This window comes from Puma concolor, chromosome E4 (assembly GCF_028749965.1).
Source record: "Puma concolor isolate L17-30 chromosome E4, mPumCon1.1.hap2, whole genome shotgun sequence".
Lineage (NCBI taxonomy): Eukaryota > Metazoa > Chordata > Mammalia > Carnivora > Felidae > Puma > Puma concolor.
This window is the reverse complement of record NC_141683.1, coordinates 28,886,725-28,911,834: the sequence shown is the minus strand read 5'-3', so window position 1 is coordinate 28,911,834 and position 25,110 is coordinate 28,886,725. Positions and strand designations below refer to the sequence as shown.

Here is a 25,110-nt window from a genome sequence, read left to right as displayed (position 1 = left end):
CCAGTGGCAAGCAAACTGCCCTCTGTAGGTCTGTTCTGAGATCTGTCGGTTTCTCAACCACAGTCAACTGCTCCTCCTCACCTCCTTTTACATAAAAGCCTCTTTATAAGTTTAATTTTTAAATAAAAATACATTCACATGGTTTGAATAAAATATACCTGTTTAGGGGCACCTGGGTGGCTCAGTCCATTAAGCGTCCGACTTCGGCTCAGGTCATGGTCTCGTGGTACGTGATTCTAGCCCGACGTCGGGCTCTCTGCTGATAGCTCAGAGCCTGGAGCCTGCTTCACGTTCTGTGTCTCCCCCTCTCTCTGCCCCTCCCCCACTCATGCTCTGTCTCTCTTTGTCTCTCAAAAATAACACTTAAGAAAAATAAATAAAATACACCCGTTTAACAGTCTCTATTTGCCCACTTCTCAAACTCACTGGTTACCACTGTTGTAAGTTTCTTATATATCCTTCCAGAGTTTCTCCATGCATATACAAACAAAATGCCTATATTTTCTTCTCCTTTCTGCCCAAGGTAGGTACCACGATTCTGCTTCTGCTTGTTTCATCTATGTTATCTACTAACATAGCTTAAAGATCTTTATTAGTATAGAATGCTTCCCCCCCCCCTTTTTTTTTGCAGTAGTTTAAATCCGAAATTGTATTTACCAACCCTCCCTCATTCTCATGGACATTTGAGTTGCTTAATCTTTTGCTTCTACGAACACTGCAACACGTTACGTTGGATGTATGTCACTTAGCACGCGTGTAAGTGTATCTGTAAGATACGTTCCCAGACGTGGAATTGCTGGGTCAAAGGAGAGTTCTAGATCTTGTTCCCGAAGCCGTGGAGTCAGGCGCGTGGGCACTGCTGCGCGCTGGGGGGGTCACGTGGCGACTCCGGGGGGCGCCGCCACTTGGGCTGTAGGCCCTCGGGTGCGCCTTGAACCCGGCCGCTGCTGGCTCTCCTGCGAGGCGCCTCTATCGACCCAACGCGCTCCTTGCAGCCCCGCCGGGCGGCCTCCTGGATCAAATGCTGCATGTGGGCTTCGTGGGCCGCGGGTGGGTGCCGTGGCTTCCACCAAGAGTTCCTCCGCGGTCTGGCACTTTTGCGTACCGTGGGGCCCCAGCAGTCCCCAAAGCACCAGCCTGGGCGCCCACCGATGATCAGGTGGGCCCGGCGCCATAGGGGAAGCTGGTCTGGCAGGAAAAGGGCAGGCTCAGTCAGGCCAGACCTACCCGCTGGTGCAGTCCGAGATCCTGAGATGAAACCCACTAAGGCCCGGATATGGCCCAGGCTCTGACACCGCATCCGGCTGTTTGCCAGCGATCATGTAATTGGTGTGAGTGAGTGAGTGAGTGAATTAAAAACTCCTTTTAATTTTTAAAAAGTTTATTTTGAGAGAGATAGAGCGCAGGCTGGGGAGGGGTAGAGAGAGGGGGAGAATCTGAAGCAGACACTGGGCTGTTAGTGCAGAGTCCAACGCTGGGCTCGAATTCACGAAACTGAGATCATGGTCTGAGCTGAAATCAAGAGTCAGATTCTCAACCTACTGAGCTACCCAGGCTCATTGCTTCTTTCGACTCATAGTCTGTGTTCATTCATAACCTCCGCTTACGTGTGCCTCACTATGACCCCTGTTCTTCCTTAAGCCCTCTGTGTGCTTCCTTTTCAGCCTCCATTTCTGGCTAATTACCTTGTTTTCTTTTGGTATTTTCCAGGGTAATGTCCTGAGAGATTGAGTGAGAACCTGACTAGCCAAGTTTCTTTTTCTACACTAGGTCAAATCATAGGTCAATGGTCAACTGATGGACTGACCACTCAGGCCAGGTACCTGTCCTGGTCCAATAAACTGTGGCATGTGAATGGGTATGGTTATGTGGGATGACACTGAACAAAATACGGCTGCTCAGAGCTGTCCTTTGAGCAAGACTAGGGGCTCCTTCTCTCAGAACAGAGGGTGGGCTTGGTAGAAAGTTTCCACAAGAACGGGGACCATATTGGACTTATCCACTGTGGTGTCCTCAGTCCTTTCCATAGGGCCTTGTGCAAAAAGGTGCTCAATTAATTACTGTTGGGGGAAAAAAAAATTAAGAAATTAACATATTTCAGGAATCCATAGAAATTCTATTTCCCAGCCTAAGAGGGCCATGTGGCCAGGAGATGCAAATAACACAGAACAACAGATAGCTTCTTGTATGAGCTACATTTATATTCCTGAGAACTGACACTCAATTCAGCAGATCTGTCATGCCCTTTCCCTTTATAAGAGAGCAGAGTGGGCAGATATTTCTGTGGTGAGATTTGAAGGGCCATCAAGTTCCCTGACCCTCTTCTCTGTAACAACTCCTCCCCTGGCTACCACAGTGGTTGAAATTCCACTATTATAGTTCCTTATTCCTTCAGGTTAGGCCCTTTGCCTGGGGCATCATTTGCTTTAGCCTGACCAGGAACCACTTCCCTTTCTCCAGAAACATCAATTGGACTTTCCTAAAGGCAACTATTCCCACTGCTCCCTAATGCATGCTGTTCGGGTGGGGTTGGCTCCACTCCAGGCTCCAGAGGTGGGATGTGAGCCAAGCTTCTCAGTTTATTCTGTTCCCTGGCCACAGTGATTGGTCCAAGGATGGCCTCATGTCTCACATCCTTCCAATGGCTTACCTGAAGGTACATTTGGACTTCTCAGTTTGTGAAGCAATGATGTTTGTTTGCTCACATGACATTGTTAGAGTCTGTCACTTGCAAAGAGGCTTCTTTGCCACCCTCCTCCCTGGATCACCTCCTCCCCATGGCCCAGGCATAAACCCACTAACCTCTTACCAACTGTTAGGGCGGAGAGGGCAGTTGCAGAATGGGAATAAGGAAGCGAGGAGGATTGTCAGGATAGGCTGTATGGGGATGGTGTCCTGGGTGGGAGGCCCCGAGGGAGTAAACGTCACAGGGCAAGAGAGTGCCGGAAGAGGGGAGAGAACGGAAAGGGCAAGTGAGAGGATAGCTGAGATCAACCTCACGTTAGTTCATCACTGAGCCTGAGACCAGCAGGCTCTGCCCTCGGATCCCACAAGTAGTCAGTTTCAGAATCACAGAACTGCCAAAGAGCAGCACAGGAGACACCTTGGAAGTCATCTTAGCTCCCTTCTCATTTTGTAGAGGAGGAAACTGAATGAGGGGACCTGCCCCTTATCCTGCCGCTGCTCTCGGGGGAACTGAGGAGACAGAGGTTTCAATATTGGAACAGTACCCATACAGTTGTTAAATATGACTGTGGAGTCAGGCACGCTTGGGTTTGAATTCCAGATCTACCCTTTAACAGCCAGTTGTCCTTAGGTTTTACTTAACCTCTCTGTTTCATCATCAGTAAAATGGAGATTATAATAGTACCTAAACTCTGAATGTTATTGAAAAGATTAAAAGAGATTTTTTCATGTAAAGAGCTTAGCTTAGCAGTGGTGGCATGTAGGAAGTACTGGAGAAATGTTAGCTGCGGTTGTTATTACCTGCCCAATCCGAAGAGTGAGGGGTCTGTCCGGGGGCTCTGAGCTGTCTGCATGCTCAGCCTTGAGGACACTTGAGAAGGAAAAAGAAGGGTACCCAGAAGAGCCACTCCTGAGAGGAAGGCTGAAAACCTGGGGCCTGAAGCCAGGCAGGAAGTATGTGGGTTCACAGGGGAAGGAAACCCAGACATCCCCCCAGAAGAGACCACTTCACTACCTGACCGTGTTTGGGCGGTTCCCCAAACATAACTCCCAGGTCTGGAGAGAACTTAGCGAATAGATAAAAAACAAAAAAAAAAACAAAAAAAAACAAAAACAAAAACAACCTCCTCCCAAGAAGTTGCCTCTGATGGGAGGTTTGGGGAGAAAGATCCCTTAGCAGGCCTGTTTTTGAGGCAGAATTGCAAGGTCCTGGTTAAAGGACTCAGGCCGTGGAAGGAAGGGGGCATAGTCTATGGGATTGTGGGGTCAGGGGGAAAGGCAAGTAGGGAAAGCACATGAAGGGGAGAAATCCTGGGTCAGGGTGGGAGATGGGGGTGGGCATGAGGGAGACACTGGATAACCTGTCATCCGTGATGGAAACTGAGACTTGGAGAGAGGGATGGGTGCTCACTGGGCCATGGCAGAAGCAAGGGGCGACTGGCCAAGAAGCAAGGAAAAAGTGGAATGTGTTGTTTCTGGGCATAGCACATCTGCGTCCATCACCCCGGGCTTAACCCAGCCTCTCCGGGGCTTCATTCGCAGCCCTGTGCGGGGCTCCACGCTGCCCTGCAGGCAGCTATCCTGGGGAGCAGGTTCTGAAACCACAGCCTCATACCCCCCACCCTGCTCTTCCCTCCCTCAGGCCACCCCAACCTAAACAAGACAACCTGGGCAGGGGGGCCACATGCTGATGGAAAAATACACACTTGGCTGGAAAAGCAGCTTTATTTGTATGTGTTGAATTCCCACAGCAGCTGAAGGATAAATAGCTGGTCCCCAGCCTTAGCTTAGAGACTGCCCACAAGGTGGGTGGTAAAATCTGTTCTTATTTAAATAGTTTTTGGGGAGGGGTGGGGAGAGGGACTGGGGGCAGCAGGAGAGGGGAGCTTGGAATCTGCAATGTTTATATGATCAGTCACGGATGTCATCTCTCCTCTTTAATTAGGGGTTTGTAGCTGGGAAACTTTGCTCAGCTTGCTTGTCCTAGGAACAGAGCAGACGGGCGAGTAGGCAAGGGGCAGAGCATCTCTTCGGGGCCGAACTGTGGTTGGATTGCTGTCTCCATCCCAGTCCCCAGCTAAGCACTCAGTAAATGTCAGCACCGTGCTGCGCCCTGTACTGGGTGCTTTATGTGCATTATCTCAGTCAATGCTTACAGCAACCTCATGAGTTAGGTACTATCATTATCCCTGTTCTGTGGGAGAAACCCAAAGTCCAAAAAGATTGAGTAGCATACCGGGGGCCCACAGTTGGTAAGCAGTACCAACTGATAATCCCCAGCCTGGGCTGGCTGGGGTCTCGTTGACTCCAGTGTCCATGCTTTTAACCCTTGCCGTCGTTCCTTTGGCTAGGGGTTAGGGACCTGGGCTTTTCTCATTCTCATTTTCTTTCTTTCGGTTCTCTAGCCCGAGTCCTCTGTACTTGCTGAGTCAGAGAGATGAATAGATGACTTCTAATCATTTTTGGCTCTTTTTATTACAATTAGAGAGAAAAATTTCTTGTTGCCACTATATCCCCAGCACTTGGAATCAGACAATGTGCATAAAATGGACACATTTTCTGGTAAGAACAAGTGCTATGAATCAAGTCTATCAGGGTAATGGGCTATAGGCCAGAGTGCCTGGAAGTCAAGGCGCTCCTTTAGATGGAATAGACAAGGACTTTCTGGGGCAGCTACATTTGAGCTGAGACCATCATGAACAATGTAGAAATCCCTGGAGGGGGAATGAGCTAGATGTGTTGAAGAGATTGAAAGTAGGCTTCTGTGGCTAGAGTAGAAGGGGTAGAGGGCATGCCTCTAGATAAGGATGGATAGAGAAGGCAAAACAGGGGCTAGATCAATGTCTTATGGCTCAGGGAAGGAGACTGGATTTTTCCCACCCTAATTGCTAAAGGAAGCCACTTGGAGAGTTTTAAGGAAGGAAATAAAATCTGGCTTTTAGATCATCAAAAGTTTGTTCTTGCTGCTGTGAGAATGGACTGTAGAGAGGGTCAAGGCTGGGGGCAAGGAGACATAGGCTATGACTGTGCTACAAGTGGGATGATGGCAGCTTGAACCAGTGTTAGAAGAGGTAGAGAGAAGTGGCTGGCAGAACTGACCAGACTTGGTGATGGATCAGTTGTGTAGGGGGTTTGTCCTATAGGAGGTGCTCCTTTCCTACAACTGTTCCCTAAGTTCATCTCACACTTCACATCCGGCTTCACCCTCATCAGCATGTGGCATTTCCCTGGTCACAGCGATTGGTTTCAAGATGGTCCAATCATAGGAATTTTTGCTCCATGGCTTGCTGGGTGTAAATTAGAGAGTACATAAGCCTACTTGCCGCTAGTAGTCACTCTAAAAGGGGACTTTGTTTAAGGAGCAGAGCGTCAAGACAATGTTATTACTCTGGATGGCAGATGGAAAGAGACTGAAATCTTGGTATTGTTGAGCCTCTGAACATACCAGTACAGATGCTCCCCCTACCCCCGGACTTTCTACTCAGTAAGGCAAAGAGCTTCCCTTGTTAGGGTCACCAGTTGGATTTCACTCACAACTGAAAGCATCCCAACCGATACACTAATGTTATCTAGGAAGCCCAAATCAGAACTAAATATGCATGAGTGTAGGAGACAAGCCTGGAAGAAAATCAATTCTGGGCTTTAAAAAGAGAACTGATTTGGGGGCGCCTTGGTGGCTCAAGTCAGTTAAGCATCCAACTTTTGGTTTTGGCTCAGGTGATGATCTCATAGTTCATGAGATTGAGTCCCGCTTCAGGCTCTGTGCTGACAGCTTGGGATTCTCTCCCTGTCTCTCGCCCCTCCCCTGCCCACGCATGCACATTCTCTTGCTGTCTCAAAATGAATAAACATTTAAAAAAATATTTTAAAAAGAGAACTGATTTTGAGAAATGTGTTAAAGAATTTTATAGAAGTTGGACATCTAAATAAATAAACAAACAAATAAATAAATAAGGCACCTGGGTGGCTCAGTCAGTTAAGTGGCTGACTTTGGCTCAGGTCATGATCTCACGGTTCTTGGGTTCAAGCCCTGTGAAGAGCTCTGCGCTGACAGCTCAGAGCCTGGAGCCTGCTTCAGATTTGTGTCTCCCTTTCTCTCTGTCCCTCCCCAGCTTGTGCTCTGTCTCTGTCTCTCTCAAAAATAAACATCAAATAAATAAATAACGAATTCTATAGAAGTTGGATATTGATGAAGTGGGGGATACAGAAGAAATTTATATTTTCAGCTTAGGCCATCATCTGTCATCCATGGATTATATAAATTCCCATTTCTTATCTTCTGGGTATTGAGTCCTACATGTTTTGTGGCAGGCTGTGCTGAATGAAGAATACAAGGTAACTCAGAGGTGGATGAATGGAAATCGCCTATTCAGAAAGGCACGATTTTAAAGTTCATTTATTTATTTTGAGAGGGGCATGAGTGGGGAGGGGCAGAGAGAGAGGGAGAGAGATAATCCCAAGCAGGCTTTGCACTGTTAGCATGGAGCCCAATGCGGGTCTCAAACTCACGAACCTGAGACCATGACCTAAGCAGAAATCAAGAGTCAGATGCTCAGCCAACTGAGCCAACCAGGAGCCCCCAGAGATGCACTATTTTGTGTGGGTGGTGCCTGGCCTAGGTATAAAATCACTGAGATAAAACTGGTACACTGGGATATGGACAGGGACATCACAGTCTTTATTTTTCTAGGTAGACTACTAGTATCTGTATTCCTCAGAAAGTCTTTCACTCAGCATGGGCAGCCTCTTTCCACTTCAACTGATTTCTGCTTTTTCAAATCTGTTTTCTCTGTCATCTAAATAGAATAACAAAATCCAAGTATATTATAAAATTGTGAGTGGGGGATTCAAGTTTGGCACCTATTTGTTCAGAGTAGTACTTGCCATGAAATGAAGCTAGGGACAGAAAATGACACAAAAATCCTTATTTAAATTTGTATGATTATTTGGTTAACCTCATGTCAGAATTTTTCACCATTATATTCTAAAACACTAGCACAATACTTGGTACATAGCAGGTGTTCAATAATTTATTGAACAAATGAAAATTATACCCTAGTAATTCTGACTAGCTATAGAAATCACAAAAAGTTAAAGCTGCAAAAAAATTAACAAAAGGGTACATTACCTTATTCCCACATTGTATTAAAACTTCTAAAAACGGGGTGCCTGGGTGGCTCGGTCGGTTGGGCATCCGACTTCAGCTCAAGTCATGATCTCACAGTCTGTGAGTTCGAGCCCTGCATCGGGCTCTGTGCTGACAGCTCAGAGCCTGGAGCTGCTTCGGATTCTGTGTCTCCCCCTCTCTCTACCCCTCCCCTGCTCAAGCTCTGTCTCTGTCTCTCTCAAAAATAAATAAACATTAAAAAAAAAAAAAAACCCTTCTAAAGATAAAATAAAATAAAATAAAATAAAATAAAATAAAATAAAATAAAATAAAATAAAATAAAATAAAATCTGAAAACCCAGAATCCCTAAAGCTTAGTGGTAACTGAACTGTTTCCAATAGCTATTTTACATCTACGTCAAACATTCAGTGTCCTGAGTGATGTTGGAAAGTTGGCAAAATAAAAGAGAAAATTCCAAATATTTTAACATTCTTATTATATAGCTTTCTGGACAGTTTGCTCCCAGACACACATTCAGGATAAACACACATTCAACATTAAATGATTATTTATTTTTCAGGTTTAAAAGGTTTCAAAATACGTATGTACAAGCTAAATAAAACAAACTACCCTCAGAGCATCTATGTAGAGAATATGTAAATACACAAGGTCTGTTTTAGACGATACAAAAAATGATAATGTCAACAAATACAAAGACAAACAGTCAAGAAAGGTAAGCAAATTAGAGCATCTTAGCAAAGAATATATTAACTAAGACCAGGACGAACCCCTAAGCATCAGGGCAAAATTTCTTTTCTGTGCCTCCCAGCTGCCTGGCTTTCCTTTTCTGTGTTGTGCTGCATACTTCTGAGTCACCAGCCTCTGGCAGATCACCAGGCATCTCCTCCTTATCAGCCTAAAAAGGAGCAGATACAGTAAGATAGAAGGTTCACACTAAAACCAGGATGGAGAACAATGAAGTGCTGTAATATTATTTCCAAGTACTTCTTTGTTGCCTCTTGTATATAATTTTCCCTCCAAAAGCATCCTCCTCAATCTTTTGTATATTTTAAATTTTTGTTTCTTTTCATAAGTAACTGCTACTTAACTCAATCTGAAGGATGTTATAACTCAGCAAGAAACAGAACATGCAAATCTTTGTTTTCCTACAATTTGTATTGTTAAAGGAGGAAGTTCTATCAATTTAAATCGGGAAAATTTTCCTTCTTCCATGAATGGTCCCATAAGAAATGTTAATTTTCCCCTCCCTCCTCTACCTCTCTCACTCCTTCCTGATTCCTGCAGTAGTCGCTTCTCAGCATTAAAAAAGAAAACTTTGAAAAAAGAATCTAAGTCATCTCTCATTTATCCATGCTACCCCCAAGAATATATATAAAAAAATTAACCCTTCAGTAAGTGGTGCTGGGAAAACTGGACAGCGACATGCAGAAGAATGAACCTGGACCACTTTCTTACACCATAAACAAAAATAAACTCAAAATGGATGAAAGACCTAAATGTAAGATAGGAAGCCATCAAAATCCTCGAGGAGAAAGCAGGCAAAAACCTCTTTGATCTTGGCCACAGCAACTTCTTACTCAACACGTCTCCGGAGGCAAGGGAAACAAAAACAAAAATGAACTACTCGGACCCCATCAAAATAAAAAGCTTCCGCATAGCGAAGGAAACAATCGGCAAAACTAAAAGACAACCTACAGAATGGGAGAACATATTTGCAAACGACATATCAGATAAAGGGTTAGTATCCAAAATCTATAAAGAACTTATCAAACTCAACACCCAAAAAACAAATAAGCCAGTGAAGAAATGGGCAAAAGACATGAATAGACACTTCTCCAAAGAAGACATCCAGATGGCCAACTGACACATGAAAAAATGCTCAACATCACTCATCATCAGGGAAATACAAATCAAAACCACAATGAAATACCACCTTACACCTGTCAGAATGGCCAACATTAACAACTCAGGCAACATCAGATGTTGGCGAGGATGCAGAGAAAGAGGATCTCTTTTGCATTGTTGGTGGCAGTGCAAGCTGGTGCAACCACTCTGGAAAACAGTATGGAGGTTCCTCAGAAAACTAAAACTAGAACTACCCTATGACCCAGCAATTGCACTACTAGGTATTTATCCAAGGGATACAGGTATGCTGTTTTGAAGGGACACATGCACCCCAATGTTTATAGCAGCACTATCAACAAAAGCCAAAGTATGGAAAGAGCCCAAATGTCCATCAATGGATGAATGGATAAAGAAGATATGGTATACATATACAATGGAGTATTACTTGGCAATCAAAAAGAATGAAATCTTGCCATTTGCAACTACATGGATGGAACTGGAGGGTATTATGCTAAGTGAAATTAGTCAGAGAAAGACAAGTATCATATGACTTCACTCATATGAAGACTTTAAGAGACAAAACAGATGAACATAAGGGAAGAGAAACAAAAATAATATAAAAACAATGAGGGGGACAAAACAAGAGACTCATAAATATGGAGAACAGACAGAGGGTTACTGGAGCGGGTGTGGGGGGGATGGGCTAAAGGGGTAAGGAGCACTAAGGAATCTACTCCTGAAATCATTGTTGCACTATATGCTAATTTGGATATAAATTTAAAAAAATTAAATTGAAAAGTATATATATATATATATATATATATATATAAAATTAACCAGATGCTGCCTGCCCTCTAGTGTTATCAATAGATGACAACTATTAAGGAAAAATGTACTTTTTGTTTGAACTACTAGGCTGTTTTGCTGAATAAGTATTTAGAAAGTTGCAATAGGAGAAAAAGATCAATTAGCTACTCTAGAGTACAGTACAAACTTAGCAAAGTTCATAAACATGTATACATTTATAAACAGATACACTTTTAATGGGCTAACAACAGGAGCAAAATCAGAACTGTACAATCATCATACCTTCTCTTTCTGTCTTGCATGCTTCTCTGTCCACTGCCTGGCATTCTTGAGGAAGACTGGCTTATTATATTTAAATTCGGAGGACTGAGACAAAATCAAAGAAGAGTCAGTGGAAAGAAAAATGATTTGTAGTGGTTCAGCTGCAGCTGCCACAGCTATCCTCACAAATGAAGTCGGAGGTATAAAGAAAGTAGGATATGGGCCGCAGAGGAAAAGAAGATACTTACTATGTCTGCCATGAGTGGGTCATCAGGGTTGGGTTCGGACATGAGCAACTGAATAGAAGTCAACACGGTTGCAATGTTGAGAGATGGTCTCCAGGCACCCTATACACAGACAAATAGACAGATACTTGTGTATTACTAAAAATGTTATACTCTAATTCAAGTTATATAGAGGAGAACCACAGATGGCTATACAGTCCACCCTTTACCCAGCACTCACTTTTGGTGGCAATTTGAGAACATCTAGACAAATCCGTCCAGCAGAATCAATGTTTGGATGATAGATTGGAGTAAGAAATCGGATCTGAGGGGGTTCAAATGGATACCTTTGAAAGCATAGGACAATAGAGAATTTTTATTAAAATATTGCTTCTTAATGTATTATAAAGTTTCCTGATGACTAATCAGGAAGACAGCCTTTGACAGGCAAAACTTTTCTCTCCTCAAATTTTTATTATGAAAACTTACAAAAGTTGAAATAATAGCATTAAAAACACTCATATACCCACCACCTAGATCAAGCCACTTCACCCTCTAAATACTTCATCATGTGTCTCCCAAGAATAAGGTCATTCTCCTATATAACTGCAGTGCTACCAGTATACCTATGAAAAAATTAAAAATTTATTCTCCAATATCATCTACTATTCAGATATTCTCAATTGCTCCCCAGTCTTTTTTTTTTTTTTTTACATATGGTTTTTTTAAAAACAGGATGCAATTAAGATTTATACATTGCCATTTGGTTATTATGCCTTTTTACTGAGACACAAACCTTGGAAAATTCCCAGTCTATTTTCAGAACTGATCTATCACAGGACTATTACGCAACTTCTCTCAGGACTTTAACAAGTTTGGCCAGGATCTGACCTAGTGAATAGACGTCTACATAACAGACATTCATTTCTTTCCTTCCTCATTCTGCACAAATCTGCAACTGCAACTCACCCGATGAGAGCCTTGAAGGAGATCTGAATTAAAAGGGGCCTTAACACAGAAACAGAAAGTAGAATGGTGGTTGCCAGGTGCTGGGGGAAGAGAGGACTGGCAAGTTACTGATGAATGGGTATGGAGTTTCAGTCTGGGAAAATGACAAAGTTCTGGAGATGTAGAATGGTGATAGGTGCATAACAATGTGAATGTATTTAATGCCACCGTACCAAACACTTAAAAGTGGTTTAAATGATCAATTTTATGTTACATACATTTCAGCACAATGAAAAAAAGAGGGGCCTTAGATGTGATCTAACCCATTTTTAGAGAAGGAATTTGAACTCCGGAGAGATAACTTGCCCAAGGTCACATTAAATCCTAAGACTAGGATTAAAACCTAGGACCTTTAACTCCTACATTTAACACTCTACTATATTACTCTATCTTCCACTAACTGTGCTTTAGTAAGTTTAGAATCTAATTCATACTAACCTCTCAGGAATGATAACTTCCAGCTTGAAAACACCTTTTTCATAAGGTGTGTCAGCCGCACCTAATATTTCTTAAAAGAAAAAAACCTAGTTAAAAGGTAATTGGATGATTCAAATGACCACACCATACAGACCTAATAAAATTGACGGTCCTAAAGAAAAGCTAGGTCTAGGACAGTAATTCTCTTTCAGGGCTTTAATAAGCTCACATGCAAGACACCAATGTACCCATGTACTTTGTTTCATGGCGTCAAACAAAGGAGAGATGGAAGATCAAAACAGAAGTTGGACAATACTGACCATAGATCAAATACAAGCTGCAGATTTGTTTTGTATGGACTGCAGTATTCTAATCATTTATGTTTCCTGTCTGGCCTCACAGATATTTGAGATGGTGACCTTTGGTCTAAACACTGCTTCAGAGCTGGTGCCCAAATCCTGGCTAAAAGTCAGCAAAAGGTGTAATAAAAGACCAAAGAAGCAATGTCAAGCAAATCTTTTTATACATGTAAACAAATTAGGGTTAGAAAGGTGGCAGGGCACTTTGACCTTGCCATTGGTCTCTACTTTAGAGTATACAAATGTTCAGATTTCAGCACAATCTCCAGTAGGGTCATCATAGGCAACACATGATACGTACGAGCTCGCAGATCATCCATTTGGTCCTTATCTTGCCAGCAAGTGATGCCCGGGGGTGGCTCTGTGGCTAACAACTTCAGCTCCCTCTTCAGACGGGAAGCTCTCTGCATGGTCCTCAGGCAGAAGGAACCACACACAGTTCACTGCACCACCCTAGGAGCTGGCTGGGATTCACTAGGGAGAAAAGGGGCAACCATGAAATAGTCAGCAATAGTGACTGGGGTTTTTAGCACATGGCTTCAATATAGTAAAAAACAAATTCTTCATATCAATCCCCATTCTGAGAAGGGAATCTACGCTTTTTCTATTTCCTTTTTGTTATCTATTCAAGCAAGTAAATTTTAAAAATAAAGTGTAAATAATGAAAAAATTTCTACAAACAACAAACAACACTACAAGTTTTCAATTAATGTCTGTTTCCGTTGACAAATTATAAACTCATGAGGTAGAGCCTGGGTCTAATTTTACCCCCCACCGCCCCCTCAGCATGCCTGGCATAGAAAAGGATTGACAAATATTAGCTGCGGGAGGAAGTCCATATAAGCTTTGTGAGGAAAGCAAGGAATGAATGATATGGAGGTAGTCTCACTCTGAGATATTTACAAGCAAAGGCTTAAATGTCTGTTTTCTCCATGTACCTTGGATTACACATCCTTCCAGTTCTTTAGTATTTCCAATCTCCTTCCCATCAACATTCACATATGCTCAAAATCTCTCTCACCTAAAACAAACACCCACATCCACACCCACTCAACACCCTTCCTAACTCTACTTCTCCCTTTAGCTACTATTCAAAGGACACGGATCTTTTGATGTTACATATACCAGTTACATATACCATCTGCCAGTTTGTCTTTTGACAAACTTTTGATGTCTTTGAACCGACGCACAACTATGAACTCTAACATAATCAATTTTAAAACCTTTTCCTTTACACGGATACTTTTGTGTATTAAAATTTTCCCTACCCCCAAACTTAGCTATTTGTCTACATATTCTTCTAAATGTGTTACGATTTAAGTCTTTAATCCAGTGGGAATCACTTTTTCGGTATACTGTCAGGTAGAGGCCCAATTTTGGATTTCTTCCTCCATATGAATAACCAATTGTCTTAGTCCCTTTTATTGGAAAGTCCATCCTTTCCCTGCTGATATGGTCATAAATTAAATTTCCATATATGGGTAGATCTGTTTTGGGATTCTTCAATTTGTTCCACTGGTCAATTGGATTATCTTTGAGCCAATACCTATTTTAATTACTATAACTTATTAATAGGACTTGATATATATAAGTTGAGTTCCTCCACCTTGTTCTTTTTTTTCAGGAATATCTTGATTACTCTTGATCCTCTGCTCTTCCATATGAAGTTTTAGAATTACCTCATAAAAGTCCACAAATACATACACCTCAGGATCTGGTTCTCAGTTTTATAAACTAAAAACTCAACTTGGCAGTAAACCTAGATTTAGTAGGGCTTAGATGTACTAATTTGTTCCAGGCTCACTCACAAAGGCTTAAACATTAAAAGGTCAATTAATTAATTTGTACAACTACAGTAAAATCTTTAATTTTAATCCCACACAGTCTCTCAAGTTATTTCTACTTGGAAAACTAATTATAATCAGAAGATTACCTGGTGGGCACAGATTGTAAGCTGAATGGTTGTTATTTATGATAATCATAAATTTAGATTGAGGCACCTACCTCAATCACAGGGATGTTTAAAGGAGAGTAAATTGGTGTATTGGTTAGGTGAAGACACTCTCCTGCACTGTGTTGCAGATAAATTGGTCCTTTGGGTCTTTCTTTTCTAATCTTCAGGTTTGCTGCTCCTCCACAATTAACAAACTCTTCCGGAAATACTTAAATAAGATCAATAATATTACAAGTGAATTAAATCGTTAAATATAATTATACTACAACAACCTTTCATATAAACTATTCTTTAAAAATTTTTGTTTTTATTTGAGAGAGAGAGAGAGAAAGAGAGAGAGACAAGGAGAGGGAGAGAGGGCAAGGTGGGGAGGGCAGAGAGAGAGGAGACAGAATCTGAAGCAGGCGCTTAAACGACTGAGCAACCCAGGTGCCCCTAAATTATTCCTTAAAGTACTTCCAAATTTCCTTAGCCACACCCATTACGAATATCATCTTTTGCTCGGAGCCTGGAGCCTGCTTCAGATTCTTTGTCTCCCTCTCTCTCTGCCCCTCCCCTTGCTCATGCTCTGTCTCTCTCTGTCTCAAAAATAAATAAAAACATTAAAAAAAAAAACTATTATAAGAGTATCGTCTTTTGGAGGCAGTTATTTTACTAGATAATTAACCTCACCTTTCATATACAGATCCTTACTACTTTTCTCAGTGAGCAGATACTGAGAAAGCAAGGACAGTAAGAATCCACAAGTAACAGAGTGTAGTTTTATATAAAATGAGAACCCAGGAGAAAGGCATGGTAAAGGGATTAGAATACGGTGAGAACAAGCCAGACAATTTCTCTAAAGAAATTTCTCTGGTTGCTTCAACCAGACCCCAGTCTCACGATATTAACACAAATTGGTGTATGGCACTCCTTGGCTCAAAAGCCATTAATTACTATTTTCTGGGCACAAAGATTCTTTACAATCAAACCCCAACGCCTATTTCCAACTTCATTTCCAGTAACTACTCTCCACAAACTTGTGCTTCAGCCACAGCAACTTCTTGCTGCCCACAGGGTCTCATTCTTTCATACCTACAGACATATACACATTAAATGATCACTTCTTGCCCTTCTCTAGTAATGCATCCCAATCCTCTACTCCTTTCAAAGGTCACCCTCTCTGCTTCCACACCAACTTGCATCGTGAGTGGTAATTCATCTCTGACAGCCTCTCCTCCTAAGGGCAAAATGCCTTGAGGGCAGGTCTAGTCTATCTATGTAAGTTTTTTTTCCTTTCTTTTAAAAAATTTTTTGAATCAGGGGCTCCCGGGGGGCTCAGTCGGTTAAGCGCCCGACTTCGGCTCAGGGCAAGATCTCCCAGTTCGTGGGTTCGAGCCCCGCATCGGGCTCTATGCTGACAGCTCGGAGCCTGGAGCCTGCGACGATTCTGTGTCTCTGTGTCTCCCTCTCTCTCTCTCTCCCTCTCAAAAATAAACAAACATTAAAAGAAATTAAAAAAAAATTTTTTTTAATCAACAATGCCTACCAGTATGCAGCCCTGTAATAAGTTTCAGTAGCTAATGAAGGAAACGTGAACTTTGGACCAGATGGTGAAGAAGGCAGAACCGCCTGTGCGTGGCCCCGAGGCATACTTCTCCCAGGGACACACTTCCTGCTGCGCTCGGGGAGCTCGGGCCACCAAAGGGCTGCAGAGATTCTACAAAGCCTCCGCTTTTCCCAGCTTCTCCCTTCCGAAGAGTGGAAACTCCATTAGGCAGAAACAGGACTCCTTTCCACCTAGCACCGCAGGGACCAACACTGGCATGCGTCTTCACCACCTCGCAACCAGAAAACTCCCCTCTTACCTGGGCGAACTCAACTCGCAACACCGCAGCGCTCAGAGCAGCTGCTCCCCGCCCCTGCGCAAGCCCAGAAGTTCGGTGCGGCTCCGCCTCCCTCCCCTAGGGGCTTGCGATTGGCCCGCAGCAATGCCCGGGGGAGGAGCGCAGCGCCCTATTGGCTAGCGCTCTGACCTGACTTCCGCTCGCGCCGCTTTCAAATCGGAGCGCGCTTCCGACGCCACCCGTCCATCTCTTACGCGGAGCTGGCGTTCAGGGCTGAGACGCTCGTAGGTTCTGCCCGGCTGCACCAACTGGTGTGGCCCGTGCGGTGACAAGTTCTGTTATGAAGTCAGCTCTCTCTGTCAGAGCAGGCAAGAAGTTGGAAATCGCCTCATAGGAGGAACAATGAAGGGAACCGGAAATATTTGAACTGGAGAAGGGAATGCGTGAGACGTCTCTTCATTTAAGTATTTTTTCACATGGAAAATTCTGCTTCAGAGGACACATCAAAGACCAATGGATGAAAGCTAAAGCGATGCAGAATTTAGCTCAATGAAGCACTGTAGCAATTAGAACCTTGAAGAACAGAACAGGTAAACATGAGAGGTAGTGAATTCCTTCATCACTGGAAGCGTTCAAGTGGAAGTTAATTAGGGTAGTCCACAATGGTGTTAAGTAGCAGGTGGTTCCGGGAGCCCACTGCCTGGTATGTTACCTCTACCCTGGAGACCCACATGTTCACTAGCTCTGTGTCCATGGTTCTACCCTGGGGATCCCCACGTTGATTTTAAGAATGAATCAACTAAAGTAGCTTATGAATTACAAACATAAGGAGTCTTAGGACTGTTCAACCTAATTTCCAGTTCACTACTGGGGTTTTGCATTTATTGCTAGTATTTCCTCATTGTAATGAAGTGTTTTCTAGAGTTGGCTGCTTATGTTACTGCTGATTTTTTTTTTAATCCCTTCAGTGTCTATTTTCTTCCTACCCCAACTGTAATTGAATCTCAATTACAGTTATATCTTCAGAATTGAAATGGATTACTTCCTCAGAAGAGAAATGAGTCTTAAACATCTTTTTTCTTTTTATTTATTTTGAAAGAAAGAGAGAATCCCAAGCAGGCCCCGTCTGAGAAATGAGTCTTAAAAATGTCTCTTAAAGGGGCATCTGGGTGTCTCAGTTGGTTGAGCAACTGACTCCTGATTTCTACTCAGGTTATGATCCCGGGATCATGGGATCCAGCCCTTCATTGGGCTCCGTGTGGAGCCTGCTTGGGATTCTCTCTCTCGCTCCCTCTGCCCCTCTTCCCCTCTCTTGCACTGGCTCTCTCTCTCTCTCACTCTCTCTCAAAGAAAAAATAAAATATTAAAGACATCTCTTAGAAAAAGCAGGAACTGTGTTGAGTCTGGTGGAAAGAAGAGATAGTATCATAAAGCAAGCGAATGCCAAAAATTTTGGCAACCAAATTGAAAGGATTGAATAAAAGAAAAAAGGTAAAGAGAACTCCAGGGGCTAAATGTACAGTTTCCATTTGTCCACCAGAGGGAGGTATGTCAACTGGTGAGAATAGAGGCCAGGCTGAAAAATTTTTGTTAACCGTATACAGGTGTTAATTGCTTTTATAAAGGAAGTATTCTAATATTATGATTTATTTTTTAAGTGTATTGTGGGAAATTACTTAACAAAAATTTCTTCACACAAGAATATATATGCATCATAGCTAGTTCCCTTAATACATTTAAAAGCAAAAACATATTTGTGATTATTTGTCAGTGTTTACTCATTTGAATATAAAATATATTTTCTTTAATATGGAGTATTTTTTTTTAGTAAATCTAAACTATCAGGTTTGTTTAATGGACCGATGATATAAATTTATTCTCAGAAATTCTGGTTGGGGGAAGATGTTTCAGAAAAACTTCCATGATTTTAATTTTGAAAAACTTTTTTGAGCCATTATACACAGATTAATTTTGTTTTATTTTTTGTGGCATGGCTTTTTTTTTTTTTTTTGCCTGAGCCAGTTAAATTAATTGGTTTATAATACTTATTACTGCTTTTTGTAATCACATAGCTGAAGATACATTCCTCTCCTTCCAGGTAGGTATGCACTTAAATTATCCAAGGAACTTAGTTACTTATATTTTTCTTTACAATCTCCAAAGAAGGCATTACACTCTAATGGCCTCAGGATAACAAAAGCAAATAAAATAGATATAGTAAGGTAGTATTTCCTGGAACTTCCTAGTGTTGAGACTGAATTCTTCCTGTTGAAATTTAAGTGTACCTCTTAGGAATGAAAGGATTTAACTTGGACTTGCTCAATTTTAGCGTATTTATACAACTAGCACCAGATGTGTCTTCTTCCCTGATTCTGAATGTGAAAATAATACAGCCAAAAGAAATGTAACATTATTGATCTCTGAAAATTTTACCCCAGTTAAAAAATTCTTATTAGAAAACCATTAGGTCAGTAAAATATACAGTTCAATAATACCTGCTTTTTTTTTTTTTTCAACGTTTTTTATTTATTTTTGGGACAGAGAGAGACAGAGCATGAACGGGGGAGGGGCAGAGAGAGAGGGAGACACAGAATCGGAAACAGGCTCCAGGCTCCGAGCCATCAGCCCAGAGCCTGACGCGGGGCTCCAACTCACGGACCGCGAGATCGTGACCTGGCTGAAGTCGGACGCTTAACCGACTGTGCCACCCAGGCGCCCCAATACATGCTTTTTTTGAGGAGCCATTGTGTATCAGGAACATAATATTAAGATAGTATACATGGATTGCTGCCCAGAGATTTGTCTGAGATTTCAGCAATTTGTGTTATGCCAAAACCTTGCCCCTCTCTACTTTTTGGCTTCTATCTAGGTTGGCAGAGTTTAGTTAATGATGGTTTCTTGAAGAAGGTTAAGCATCTAGCTGGATATTCTTTCCTATCTGATATAATATCAGTGTTTCTTTTATCCTATAGGGAGAGTTCTGTTTGAGAGCTTGTGGGAAATGTTAATTATCAGCAAGAGGCTGAGTTGTAATAAGAGGTTTAATGTTGACAAGTTACAAAATGAATCTCATACAGAATATTTAAAAAAAAATTTTTTTTTTTTACGTTTATTTATTTTTGAGACAGAGCATGAATGGGGGAGGGGCAGAGAGAGAGGGAGACACAGAATCGGAAGCAGGCTCCAGGCTCGGAGCCATCAGTCCAGAGCCCGACGCGGGGCTCGAACTCATGGACAGCGAGATCGTGACCTGAGCTGAAGTCGGACGCGCAACCGACTGAGCCACCCAGGCGCCCCTCATACAGAATATTTTTAACTGCAGTAGATGAAGAGGGGTGACAAGTTCTACAGTGAGTGTAAATTATTGCGCAGTAGTAAGGAAAACAAGGCTATATAAAGTATAAATGATTACATCTTAACTATTTTATTTTTATTTTTTGTTTAATTTTTTTAATGTTTATTTATTTTTGAGAGAGAGAGAGAGAGAGAGCAAGTGGGGGAGGGGCAGAGAGAGAGGGAGACACAGAATCCCAAGCAGGTTCCAGGTTCCAAGCTGTCAGCACAGAGCCCAATGAGCCACCCAGGCACCCTTTTTTTAAAAGTTTATTTATTTATCCTGAGAGACAGAGAGAGAGAGAGAGAGAGAGAGAACATACACACAAGTGGGGGAGGGGCAGAAAAAGAGAGGGGGACAGAGAGGATCCCAAGCAGGCTTTGCACGTGTGCAGAGATTGATGTGGGGCTCAAACTCATGAATGGTGAGATCATGACCTGAGCCGAAGTCAGATGCTTAACCAACTGAACCACCCAGGCACCCCTTTATTTATTTATTAGTTTATTTTGAGAGAGAGAGCACATGCACACGAGAGCAAGTGGGGGAGGGACAGAGAGGGAGAGGGAGAGAGAGAACCCCAAGCAGGCTCCATGCTCAGCACAGAGGGGCTGATCTTACAAATCATGATTTCATGACGTGAGCCTAGATCAAGAGTCAGGCACTTAACTGATTGAGCCACCCAGACACCCCTTGATAATTTAATGCATATTGTTATTCACCATTCACAAAGATGCCGTAGTAGGACAATATTTATAAAGTATTCAAGAATATCTAATTAAAGCCTATTGTGGATACACATGGTATTCTAAAACATAATATTTTGCATTTGCATGTCATTGTTCATTTAATTCTCAATTCATCTCGGGAAGTTGAGGCAACCACAAATGTTCACAATGGAATATAATAAAGTTTCCCTTTACAATGACCTAATCACTTGTAATAATTTTTAATGAAAAATTTTATATATACAGAAGACTATTTGAAAACATACAGAACCTAATAATTGTATATGTTCTCTTTCATTATGGACACCACATTTAATTATATTTTGTCCATGGCCTTAGCCCTGGTATAGGTATTAAATCAGGCTTACAGGTTTTATAACCAAGTTTACTGTGAATATGAAAATGTCCTGTTTGCAGCCTTGGGAATTTAGTATGCCCCATAGTTGTCGTTTTGTAACTTTGTGGGGGGTGGGGTTAGAAATCATGAAAGACAAGGTATCCGCTCTGTCTCTTAAGAATTTAAGACCCAGGATAAGGGTAGAAGAGGAGGAGGGAGAAAGAAGGGAAGTTAATATTTATTGTGAGCATATATGTGCCAAGTATATTACTAGGTATCCTTGAATGTATTATTTGATCCACAGGACTATTCTGTGAGGTGTTACTATTCCCACTTTACAAATAAGGAAACAGGCTCAGAGAAATCAAGTAACTTGTTTAGAGAAGTCAATTCAATTTGAATTGAAAGCTTATATTCTTTCCGCTATCCTGGGATGCATCCTTTCCTGGATCTTTTTAGGGCCTAAAATGTAAGTGTCTCATTCAAAGAATTGATGTATAATATGTACCACTGTATATGTATCCATGCTCCTCCTCCCCATGCACCTTTAGGTTTACTGTGATTAATACGTATTAACGTATTAAACGTTATAATGTAAATAAAACTCTAAATTTAGAACCACGGCATAGATTTGAGTCTTTCGGGTACTTTATGTCTAGTTTTCCCCAACAGAAAATAGGAATAATTACTGCCTCTTTTGCACTTCAAAGGACTGATGTGATAATTAGGGACCCAAGATTAGGCGGCAGTCACTACAAGAATAAACTACAATTCCCAAAATGCCCAAAGAGGCTGACGCCGGTTCGGGAAACAATTCCAGCTTTAGGGCAAAGGTGACCCCTCTGGGTCCCGCGGCTAAGTAGGGAGAGGCTGTCATCGCCTCTTCAATGATGCATCCAGGGATTTGTAGTTCCCTCAAGGCCATGGCCTGCCCTCGGGGCCCGTCTCTTACTACAAGTCCCGTGATGACCCGAGGCGCGGGCAGCGCCTGCGTGTTGAAGCCGAGGGAGCGTGCGGGCGGTGCTAGTGGCGGGAGGAGTAAAGATGGCGGTGCGGGGGTCTCCGCCTTCTGCTCCCGGCTGAAGCGCTCTGAGGGAAGCGGCAGCGGCAACTGGGGCAGCAATAGCAATCCAGTGGTGGTAGTTTCAGCAGCGGCTGCTGAGGCCGAAGCAATGGCAGAATTGGAGCACCTAGGCGGGAAGCGGGCGGAGTCGGCGCGAATGCGGCGGGCTGAGCAGCTTCGGCGCTGGCGGGGCTCGCTGACAGAGCAGGAACCCGCGGAGCGACGAGGCACCGGGCGGCAGGCGCAGACTCGTCGCGGGAGCCCAAGAGTCCGCTTCGAGGACGGTGCTGTCTTCCTGGCCGCTTGCTCTAGCGGGGACACCGACGAGGTGAAAAAGCTTCTGGCAAGAGGTGCAGACATCAACACGGTCAACGTGGACGGTTTGACAGCCCTGCACCAGGTAACTCCTTTTTCGGCTTCATGGGCGTCCAGTCTCCTACCGATGAACCTGTGACCCCTGCGGGCTGCCCATGGAGAGAGTGTTAGTGTCACCGCCGAGCCCTCCTGCATGGTCCTTTGGGGCTAGTCGGTTTCATTCTTGGCCAGCTTCCTCCACTAATCAAGTCTTTTTCAGACTCCGGGGTCTCTACCTGAAGGAATAGTGTCACCCAGCTGCCTGGTCAGTGTTTGTATTTCCCTCCACCTACTTGAGTTGTCATGGTTACTGATGATTTGGTCTCCGGTGTTATCCCTATAGATTAGTCTTCTTCACTCGGTCTGGTTGGTGTGCCTGGACACCGCGGCACTCGTGAAAGCATAGTCAACGTCATTTGTCTGATGCCTTCTCAGAAAATTCAGTTTTCCGTTTGTGTGACCCTATGATAGAATATCTTCGATCACTCAGAGAGCAAAGCCCTGTATTGGGTTAAGGCAAGCAGATCTTCTGAAACCACACCTCTTGTTTTGCTGGTTTGTAATGATTCAGAAACAGTTTGTGTCTCCTACAGGCTCCTAGAACACCCCTGACCTCATTGTCGTAGGCGTCTTCTTAGGAGCATTACCTCCCTAAGAGCTCCCTATGGAGAACCAACCTACTGAAGCACTTATGTTTGTTTGATACTTGTGGAATAGCCTTTTTCCTTTCTTTTTGCTTAAAGCTTTCTATAGAAATCATTTGCCCTATCTGTAGCTATAGTACATGGATTGCGGATAACTTAACAATGCTGTGCTTAGTAATGACACTTTTACTTGTCTCATCTTATGCAACAATTTTCTTACTTATGCAGTAACCTTCAATATATACTGACTGTCAGAACTAACTCCACTCTCCCTTCCCAAATGGAACTTCATCAGTTACTTCGGTGAGCTGAGAGCTGGACACCCACTCCTAATCTTTCTTATTTCTCTTTTTCTGTTGTGTGTGCAAAGTCAACGTGTTGGCATGAGAACCCACTTCTAAATAATAATTCCGTTTTGCGTCTTACCACTTCACTGAATGTATCAGCCAATAGCTTAAAATTATTCCTCACTGTGTTTGCAACCCTTCTCTCTCAGATGGAGGAAACTTCTTTTCATCCTATTTGTATCTGTTTTATTTTCCTGCTATAACAGTGCCCCACCTAAGGTAGCAACCAACATTTGTGTGGTCCTTTGCTCTTTAAAAATTCTTTCATATGTCTTTCCCCTATATGAATCTCAGCAGTGATTCTTGAAGTAAGTGTGGCAAGTAGTGTTGTAATTCCCATTTTACAGATGAGGAATCTGAAGCTCAGAAAAGTGTTACTTGTGCAAGATTAGGAAGGAGAGAAGTTGCCCTCAGGCATGGATTTTTCAGACTTAAATTCCAGAGCTTTATATATCACCTAATAAGAAGCTGAATATAAATAAGATATATGCTAAGAGGACCATATTCATTATTTTAAGTTTCTGAATTCTTTGAGAATGTGAATTTTTATTTAGGAGATTGAGATCTAGATTCTGGAAGGAACCATTTCATGGGTTTATAGATGATAGAGAAATAGAATCCAGTTTTCTGGTCCCTGTGTTCCTTTATTGAATCATGATTCTATCAAAGTATTTTTCTTAGTGTAACGCAGTAGCCCTGTTTCTTCTAAGATGACTCTGCTCTCTGAACCTGGTCCTTACCAAACACATTTTAATAATGCCCTGAGAAAAGCACCTACTTTGACGTCACTCTGGTAGGTCTCCTTCTCATACAAGGTGACCACTTTTCTGTTCCCTTCTCCTGAGGCTGACCTTGTTGGTGCCTTTTCTTCTTCTTAACCACCATCCCAGATTGTGAAGTACAACTTCTCTCACTTAGTATGCTCTTCACATTCAGTAATCCTTCGAAATAGGAGAGGAAGGAGATGACAGCTCTGAGTCGTGTTTGGTTCTGTTTTTTAAAACACCTGCATATGTAATATTGGCATTCCTCCCTGTTTATAGGGCTGGCAATGAGTTGAACTGTATAGGTTTACTCAATAATAGACAAATTCAGCTAAAGATTAAACTGCTCGAAGATTTGAGGCCAAATAAATCTTATGTTGAGAAACAATCTCTTTGTTTGAATCAAGACAAGGGGCCTTTATTGGCTCAGGAACTCTTTCTCAAGTTAGTTTCCATAGAGTGACAGTATGTTTCTCCATGATCTGAAGAACTCTTAAGGTATGAAAGGTTATATTCAAAATGTGAGACTGGAGCTGCCAGTAGCTGAACAACTGACTCTGTGACTGTCCTTCTGTGAAATGGAGAGTGGTACAATTATCTGAATTATTTAAAATATCCACCTGTTATATATGCACGACATGAATTATCAGGATAATTGCTTTCTTTCTCCCTTTTGTTTGGCTATGGCCTCTTGACCAGCTGTGAATTACCATCTTGGCATGTTGGAAGAACCCCCCAGATGATACTGGTGGTTGACTTTTCTCCTTTCCCCACAAGGTCACAAGTAGATGATTTACACTTCAGGTTGTGGTGCCTTGATGCTACTTTTGACTTAGAGACCTTTCTTTCTTGGCAGCCTTTGCTTAGGCCACGAGGTGCTTGAGTCAATGATAAGCTCCAGGGGGCCTATTAATAATACTTGAAATAGACTGAGGTAAGAAATAGCTCAAAGGTTAGACCTTCTCTTATGAAAGTCTTGGGGACTGATACAGACTAACTAAGCTTGGGTGAATAAATTGTATATGTT

At 42.5% G+C, this 25,110-nt stretch overlaps 2 protein-coding genes across 12 annotated transcripts in view; one reads left to right on the top strand and one right to left on the bottom strand.

Annotated features, from left to right (window-relative positions):
* Positions 1 to 8,343: 8,343 nt before the first annotated feature.
* Positions 8,344 to 16,629, bottom strand: UBE2T (ubiquitin conjugating enzyme E2 T). Of its 4 annotated transcripts, none has more exons than XM_086693272.1 (8): positions 16,537 to 16,595; positions 14,740 to 14,897; positions 13,037 to 13,209; positions 12,398 to 12,467; positions 11,193 to 11,298; positions 10,976 to 11,074; positions 10,749 to 10,832; positions 8,344 to 8,709 (listed from the first exon to the last, which is right to left on the bottom strand). In XM_086693272.1, exons 3-8 carry the CDS (start codon positions 13,143 to 13,145, stop codon positions 8,584 to 8,586), a joined length of 594 nt encoding a protein of 197 aa, XP_086549398.1. In that variant the 5' UTR covers positions 13,146 to 13,209; positions 14,740 to 14,897; positions 16,537 to 16,595; the 3' UTR covers positions 8,344 to 8,583. The 4 variants fall into 4 exon arrangements, with proteins under 4 accessions (XP_086549398.1, XP_086549397.1, XP_025776986.1 ...); XM_086693271.1 differs by lacking the exon at positions 16,537 to 16,595 and adding an exon at positions 16,218 to 16,514; XM_025921201.2 differs by lacking the exon at positions 14,740 to 14,897 and having other exon boundaries at positions 16,537 to 16,629.
* A 5,293-nt stretch (positions 16,630 to 21,922) lies between these two features.
* PPP1R12B (protein phosphatase 1 regulatory subunit 12B) overlaps positions 21,923 to 25,110 on the top strand; it is a 220,153-nt gene continuing 216,965 nt past the window's right edge. For 2 of the 8 annotated variants that reach the window (XM_086694641.1, XM_086694644.1), the window contains exon 1: positions 21,923 to 22,374. In XM_086694641.1, the coding sequence (XP_086550767.1) occupies positions 22,084 to 22,374 (291 nt within the window). In that variant the 5' untranslated portion in view covers positions 21,923 to 22,083. The remainder of the gene's footprint in view (positions 22,375 to 25,110) is intronic. The other 6 variants (XM_086694642.1, XM_025920940.2, XM_086694643.1 and 3 more) reach the window with 4 other exon arrangements.

What these genes read in the sequence shown, in the direction of transcription:
- UBE2T (XM_025921201.2), bottom strand. Translation starts at nt 13,145, where the DNA reads ATGCAGAGAGCTTCCCGTCTGAAGAGGGAGCTGAAGTTGTTAGCCACA. An exon ending in AATGGATGATCTGCGAGCTC is followed by an intron (nt 12,468 to 13,036) that starts GTACGTATCATG and finishes TTTTCTTTTAAG; the next exon opens with AAATATTAGGTGCGGCTGAC. An exon ending in ATGCAAGACAGAAAGAGAAG is followed by an intron (nt 8,710 to 10,748) that starts GTATGATGATTG and finishes GCTCCTTTTTAG; the next exon opens with GCTGATAAGGAGGAGATGCC.